The sequence below is a fragment of the Arachis ipaensis genome, chromosome B02, assembly GCF_000816755.2.
Source record: "Arachis ipaensis cultivar K30076 chromosome B02, Araip1.1, whole genome shotgun sequence".
Taxonomy (NCBI): domain Eukaryota; kingdom Viridiplantae; phylum Streptophyta; class Magnoliopsida; order Fabales; family Fabaceae; genus Arachis; species Arachis ipaensis.
In genome coordinates, this window is record NC_029786.2 from 86,702,515 (window position 1) to 86,710,718 (window position 8,204).

The 8,204-nt window shown below is 32.6% G+C and overlaps 1 protein-coding gene across 6 annotated transcripts; it reads right to left on the reverse strand.

The window, feature by feature from the left end:
- LOC107625596 (pentatricopeptide repeat-containing protein At1g62670, mitochondrial-like) lies at positions 883-4,436 on the reverse strand. 6 transcript variants are annotated; one of them, XR_001617324.2, is made up of 4 exons: positions 2,667-4,435; positions 1,762-1,925; positions 1,510-1,615; positions 883-1,158 (listed from the first exon to the last, which is right to left on the reverse strand). XR_001617324.2 is itself a non-coding variant. In XM_016328278.2 (2 exons), exons 1-2 carry the CDS (start codon positions 4,299-4,301, stop codon positions 1,860-1,862), a joined length of 1,701 nt encoding a protein of 566 aa, XP_016183764.1. In that variant the 5' UTR covers positions 4,302-4,435; the 3' UTR covers positions 883-1,859. The 6 variants fall into 6 exon arrangements, 1 of the variants encoding a protein (XP_016183764.1); XR_001617322.2 differs by having other exon boundaries at positions 1,510-1,662; XR_002357729.1 differs by having other exon boundaries at positions 1,510-1,925; positions 2,775-4,436.

Here is an 8,204-nt window from a genome sequence, read left to right on the forward strand (position 1 = left end):
TAATAAATATTATTTTAATTATAGAAACACAAAACCTCAATAACGTTTTATAAATAACCATAACAGTGTTTAACACGTAATTTGATTCATCATAAAAAATTTTATACCTAATAATACTACATAAAAAAGAAAAAGTTCTCATTTGACGAGTGTATTGGTCGAAATATTTTCTATTGCTTCCTTAATTTGTATAAAAACTGCCGTTAGCAAGGCCCGGAAACAAAATTTTGGATCTTTAGTATAGCTACAATGGATTAATGCAAATACTAAACAAAATGCAGCCTAGCCTAATCTCAACACAAATATTCAAATACTGCCAAATGGATTGGTATGTCTAGAAAAATATTAATTTTAAGGGAAGTTAAAATTTCGGATAATATTTGACATATCTAATTGAATGTTGACTAGATAGTAGATATATTTATAAAAATATATTAATTTAGTACATTTTTTCAATTACATAATAAAATTCTATTTCTAATATAACCTAACAACTAAATTGATAAATTTTCATAAATATATTTGGTTATTAAACATGTTAAGTGTCGTGTATACTATCAATTAACATTCCATGTGATTAATCATTGACGGAAATTATTAATATAGTTAATTTGTAATTGTTAAAAGCCCAATTTGATTAATAAAATCTTTAAAAAACATTTAAAAAATATTTTATCTGACTAATTTGACTATTAATCCTTAAAATTTTCTGAAATAAAAGATATTAAAATATTGAATATAAGTGGAGGTCCATTCAAATATTATTTGTGCACCAAACCTAAGATACTTAGCATGGAGACAGGATGAATACCAATCTCGAAAAAAGATAGAGGAGTTAGGATGAGTCAAAGAAGAAGTTGTGAAGGCCACATGTGGAGCTGATGAAACTGAAAAGTAGCAAGCGTGAGGTTTTTCTTTAGGCCATTCTGAAACTGTACAAATCTCACTTGAGAGAAAAACCATCAACCTCCCTTCTCATGAATTTTGTTGGTTACATTGCTAAAGCTACCACATGCCTAGGATGCTTAAGATAACATCACAATCTCCAAAATATTTGATTACATTAATGCTTTGCCGTCAAGCATAAAACAGAAAGCAGTTTCATAATCTAAGAAACGATCCAACAATGCCGGTACTTTGATATCTCTGATGTCGTACCTGAAAAAAAGGAAGACGAAGTTTCCGGTCAGATCAGCTGCGAATCCAGCATTCCTCCAGTTCGCAAGTATTCTACTCAAGATCATAAAGCAGCTTAACCAACATTTTTGATACGGCTTACAAAACCCAAAAACCCTACATATTGCTTAATAAATCAATTACTTATTACTATTAAGAACAACAAAAGTTTTGCGTCAAGCATTATTACAGTGAAGGTGCAGAATTCCCTTGAATCTGTCTCTCCAAAATTTAACTAATTCAGAAACAGGATTAGAAGAAAACTGATACAAAGAGAGCACAAAATACTAACAACGGCAGGTTAGCAGTGACCAGCAAAAAGAATCACAATACCTAGCAAAAGTAGTAGTTGCTTGAATTGCTTAACTGTCATGTCCTGGTTCGATCTTTAGGAGTGGCATTTATGCAACAGCGTTTGATGAGCAGCCCCCCATACCTCCTAAAAGGTGAACACAGAGGGTTCAGGAATTAGGCGTTAACTTCCGCCTAGAGGATACCAGCAGGTTAAGGCCTGGTTAGCTAAAAAAGAGCAGTGGCCAGAAATAATGTTTCTATGCAAGCCAATTTCTTCAACCAAATACTGACCTTCATATATTGAAGCTGATAACCTTATGATCAAAGATATTTTTCACATATGTTTCGAATATCCATCTGAGACGATGAAAATATGAGAACTGTCAACGTCATTGGATTCCTTTGGATGTTCTAAGGATCCGATCCACTTCCACTGGAATCGTAGTCTTGCAATCCTACATAGAAATCATTTAAAGAAAAAACACATAAAACTTTAAGAACATATATGTGCAGATTGCAGAATCATATTAAGATGAAACCATGCATGAATTCAGTTAGTGTTATAACTAAGACCAATTTGCAAGCCAGTACTAACATAAGTATGCATTGTTTGTTAAAAATAAATTAAAAAAGAATAATAAACAAAAAGACCCTTCCAAAAATTATTTCAACCAAAATCAGCAACAACCTTTGATGGTGCAAAATCATACATTGTTTGGGGAAAAAAGTTCACGAGGCACACACTTGTTTCTATTGTATATAATTCATAAAAGCAAGTCAAGATTTTTGAAATAAGTTACATGGTATCATGTTATTGAATTCACATGCCAAATCATGGGATTAATATTGTGATAGATTTCAAACACAAAAAGGATAAAGCACTTGAGAAATTAGATATTATTTTGGATGACCTGAAACAGCCTCACAATATCAATTACCAAGGACTTCGTAAGTAATTAGAATTACTTAAAAAAGAGTTAAGAATATCATCATCTTAATTAAATGGAAATACCATAAAGTCACTGAATCCAATGTACAAATGTAAATAATTAGAATTTGAACACCAAATTCAACATTGAAGGCAATATATAGTTCAACATCTGGAGAAGGAAAACTGGAAAAAGAAACATGAACTTTTCAAAAGAGAAAAACAAAGTAAATATTAAATGAAGCATATAGGACATAATTTGTCTCACCTTCTCTATCTTTAGCAAACCTCTACTTATCATTTCACGAAGAAATTTCTCTGCTCTTTCATTATCATTTTTGTCAAAAAGAGCATAAACAATTGTTTCATAACTTACACAATCAGGCAGGTAACCATTGCTTTCCATTTTTGAGAGTAAGGTTATCGCTTCATCAAATAACCCCTCTTTACAAAGTCCGTTGATCATAATATTATAAGTCCTAACTTCTAGACGAGAGTTGTTGATCAAAAGATGTTGAAAAAACTCTTTTGCATCGTTTAATTTTCCACATTTGCACAACCCATCAAGAAGAGTATTGTACGTGTACACATCCGGACTAATCCCTTTGTCAAGAATCTGTCGGAATAACGCAATTGCCTCATCAACACGTTGGACTTTGCACAAACCATCTATCACGATATTGAAAGTTATTAAACTAGGAGACTGACCATTATCATGCATCTCAGCAAGAAGACCCAGTGCACAGGAAATTCTTCGTGATTTACACATGCCATCAATAAGAGAATTGTATGTTACAATATCAGGAACCAAATTTTTGTGACGCATTTGTTTAAAGAGTTCTATGGCTTTATCCACTCTCTTATTCTTACAATATCCATTGATCATAGTGTTGTAACTCCTAACATTAGGAACCAAACCACTTTTCATCATATCATCAAATAACTCAGCTGCCTTATTGACTTCATTTCTTATGACGTATCCATTCATTAGAGCATTGTAAGGGACAACATTCAGCTTATGGCCTCCTTCTGACATCCTATCCAACACACTTTGTGCTTCGTCGATTCGCCCTTCCTTACACAATGCATCTATCAATATACTAAAGGTATATACATCGGGCTCGATGCCCTTTTTCCCCATTTCATTAAGCAATTGAGCAGCTTCATCTAATCGACTTATGATGCAAAAACCAAGAATTAGGGAACTATAAGTGATGACATCAGGAGAAATCCCCCTTGAAATCATCTTAGAAAACAACTCGCTTGCCTCAATTACAAGCCCATCTTTACACAGCGCATCGATGACAGTATTGTACAGTACTACATTAGGTTTTACCGGCTGTGTCTCCAATTTTTCTAGCAACTTAACAGCAGCTCCTGTGTGCCCTATTTTACAAAGCCCATTGGTCAAAGTGTTATAACTGACCTCGTTGAGCTGAAACCCTAGCGCTCTTACCCTATCATGAAACGCTAATGCTTCCCTAACCTTGCCGTTTATACAGAACCCTTTGATGAGTGTTGTTAGAGTTATAACATCAAATTCATAACCAATCTTGATAATCTTACCCAAAACAGAAAAAGCGGAGTCCATATGACCCAAATGGCAGAAACAATTCAACAATATATTGAGTGCAATAAGGCTAGGAATGATTCCCCGATTTTCCATTTGCCAAAAAAGGGAAACAGCAGTGGGGCATTGTTTGATCTTAACAAGAGAAGAAAGAATCTTACTGAATTCGAGTTGAGAAGGTGGATTGGGGTTGTTGAGAAGGGCGGTGAAAGAGGCAACAGCATCATCGACATTAACAATGGGTGAAGGAGGAAGATGGTAGAGCCTGCGGGATAGAACAGGGGGAAACAAACTGAAGAGGTTTGCGCGCGCACACCTTCTTGTGATTCTCATTGTACCTTTACCGTAGTCAAAGTGGGACAAAGCCTTGCCTTCAACCGCTTAAGCAAGGACCAAGGTCTACCATCGTGAAATGCGACCAGAGCTGCAGAGTTGAGAGGTAACGCTTTTTTATAGAAAAAAAAAATCATAAATTTTTTATAAAATTTTGGAGTAATTAATTTAAGGTCCAAACTTAGATGTAGTTATTTTATGTAACGAGTGGTTAGATAATAATTTAATCAAATCTCTTAAATTATTTAGAGAAGTACTGTATATATGCTGGTTTTATATATGCTGGTTTACAAGTCATATAAGTTGGGTCAAATCCAACAAAAAGGACGTTCACCCATACGAGTGTCAACACGCGCGCTACTCAACAGTTTTCATAGCTCGCTTGGTGTGTTTTTGTAGTTCTACTCAACGATTTTTATAGTTGCGTTCCTCTTCCTCCTCCTCTCCCTTCTTTTCTTTTTTCTTTTTTCTTTGTGTTTTTCCTTCTTTTTCTTCACGTGTTTTATCTTCATTGTCATTTTTTTATTACTGTTATTGTCGCTACATTTTTCCTCCTTCTCTTTTTATTAATTTTGCAATATTATTTATTTTTTTCTTTTTGGTTTGATTTTTTGCTCCCAAAAAGAATTATGAGAATATGAAATAAGAAAATAAAGAAGAAACAGCAGAAGATGAAGAATGAGAAAGAGGAAGAGTTTTAAATTATGCAGAACTTATCAGTATACATACACCGAAAATTTTTAAACAATACACCAAAATATCTTCGTGTTACACCCAGATTTGCTACAAATACAGAAAAATATTTTCTCTAATATTTTTTTTTGTTCTTCTTTTTTCTTATTTCTTTCTTTCTTTTAGTTGAACAATGTAAGTTCATCATCTTCCAAGTAATTTTGTACCATTATGTGTTCCTTCTTCTTCTTTGTTTGATTTTTTTTATTTTTATTATTGTTAAAAGAGTAAAACAAGAAGAAATTTGAGAAGATAAAACAAGAAAAAAAAAGATGAATAAAAAAAAATGATGATGATGATGATGAAAAAGAAGAAGAAGAAACAACGGAAGATGAGGAGGACGGAGAAGAAGAGTTTTGAAGTATATGCAGAACTTATCAGCACACATACACCGAAAATTCTTAAACAATACATACAAATATCTTCGTGTTACACTCAAATATAGAAAAATATTTTCTTTAATGCAGAACTTTTACATTACATTCAATTCAAATCATCAATGATGAACAATAATTTTTACAAACAAAAACAACATTATTCACCTACAGAATCATAAACTACTAACGAAAACATTAACTAGAATCGAACCACACCTCAGCCACTTGATTGGATTCAAAATAATCAATTTCGTCCTAGTTTAATTGACAATCTGAACTTGAATTATTCATTATCTTCAAGAATGAGATAACTGATGATGGGGAAGAAAGAGGAAAAGGAAGGAGAAGAAATTCCAATAAAAAAAAAAGGAGAAAAAAGAGGAGGAGGAGGAGGTGGTGTTGGTGAGAGAGTAAAACAAGAAGATACTTGAGAAGGTAAAATAAAAAAGAAAAGATGAATAAGAAAAAAAAAAAAAAGAAGAAGCAGCAGAAGATGAGAAGGAAGAAGAGGAAGAGGAAGAGTTTTGAATTATGCAGAACTTATCAGCACAGATACACCAAAAATTCTTAAACAATACATCCAAATATTTTTGTGTTATACCCAAATATCTTTGTGTTACACCCAAATTTATTGCAAATACAGAAAAATGTTTCTTCTAATGCTGCATTTTTTTTCTTCTTCTTTTTTTCCTTATTTCTTTCTTTCTTTTAGTTGAACGAATATAAGTTCATCCTCTTCCAAGTAATTTTATACTATTATGTGTTTCTTCTTCTTTTTTGTTTGATTTTTTATTTTTATTCTTATTAAAAGAGTAAAACAAGAAAAAATTTGAGAAGATAAAACAAGAAAAAAAAGATGAATAAGAAAAAAAAAGATGATGATGATAATTGTAACACCCTAACTTTTAGCACTTCATATTCGTACTAAAAGTTCGAGTTCTACTTACCTCTATTCCTTTAATTTCATACTATATTTATTTATTAGAGTAAAAATATGAGCTACTAATATATTTAATACTAGAAACATAATTATTTCAACCTCTTTAAATTAGAAAAAAAATTTTCTAATTTCTTTAAATAATAATTAATTTATTAGCTAATTATTTATTAATTCTTTGAGGTTTGCATTGATGCGTGAGCATCTTTCCTAACTTTTTCTAGTGAATTTGCATTTAATTTGTTGAGTCTAATCAATAATTAATTATCTTTTAGCCACTATGGATGCTACTTTGAGTCTTGTGTAATTCTGTTTATTTTAGGTAGCATTCGCCTGGATCTGATGGAGTTTCTGCAGCACAAGAATTAAAGGAGATGACCAGCGAGGAGCGACGCATACGCGCACCTGACGCGTATGCGTGATTTGGAGATTTGCACGACGACGCGTGCGTGTACCTGACGCGTACGCGTGACACGCAAAGAAGACCATCGATGTGACACGTACGCGTGACATGCGCCACGTGCAGAAAACGCTGGGGGCAATTTCTGGGCTGTTTTTGACCCAGTTTTTGGCCCAGGAAACACATATTAGAGGCTTCAGAATGGAGGAATCATGCGAACACTTCTAGTTATTTCCCAAGTTAGGCGTGGGTCCTACGAAACAAGTGGTCCCCATCCATCAATTGAAGACCTGGTGATTATTATAATTAATTCTGATTTGAACTTTAATTTTAAAATAGGAAAAGATATTATTTTAGTTTTAGAAATTAGATTTTAAATTAATTAGGATTAGATATAAAAGAAAAAAAAACTTCTTTTAGGGAGATTATTCCATTCCAATTTACAGTTTACCAGAATCTTAGTTTTTCACTCTGAACCATGAGCAACTAAACCTCCATTGTTAAGGTTAGGAGCTCTGTCTATTTGTATGGATTGATTCAATTGCTTTTCTATTTTAATTCATGTACTTATTTATAATTCAAGAATTGTTTTCGTTCTTTATCTTATGAATTTGGGTGGAACGGAAGTATGATACTCTTTCTAATTGAGTTCTTGTATAATTTGGAAAAGCTCTTTACTTGAACAACAGCTTAAAAATAATTTTTCCTAAATTCTAATTATCTGGACTTAACGGGATACGTGACATATAATCCTCTTATATTTGGATAGTTAGGATTTTTGTGGCATAATAACTAGAGTTAAACTTCACCCTCTAATTGGAATTAATTGACCAAGGAATTGGCAGTTGATGAGAATTAGAGGAGACTAAAAAGGTCTAAGGAATTAGGGTCTAGTCACATATAGTTTTCCATGAATTAAATCTTGCATGATTAAAATAGTTAGTAAGAAAAGTCAATCCGGAAAATAGATAACTCTGAAGCCTTAACTGTTTCTCCAGACATATTTCACAACCTGTTTACTGCTTATTTTATTAAATTTCTGAATTTACTGTTTAATGCTTTTTGAACTCTCAAACACTATTTTCTACTTGTCTAACTAAGTAAATCAATCAACCATCGTTGCTTGATCCATCAATCCTCATGGGATCGACCCTCACTCACCTAAGGTATTACTTGGTACGACCCGGTGCACTTGCCGGTTAGTTTGTGGTTTTAAATTCCACACCAAGTTTTTGGCGCCGTTGCCGGGGATTGTTAGTGATTAACAACTATTAGTTGCTTGATTGCTTAGATTAAGCGTTTTAGTTTTAATTTTATTTAGTTTCTACCTTATTATTCTCGAATTTATTACTAGTAATTTTTCTTAATTTCTGAAATTAAGTTTGGTGTCCCCTCTTTATTTTTATTTTAATTTTTCTGTTTATTTTTCTTGTTAATTTCAAATTTTTCTATCTTGT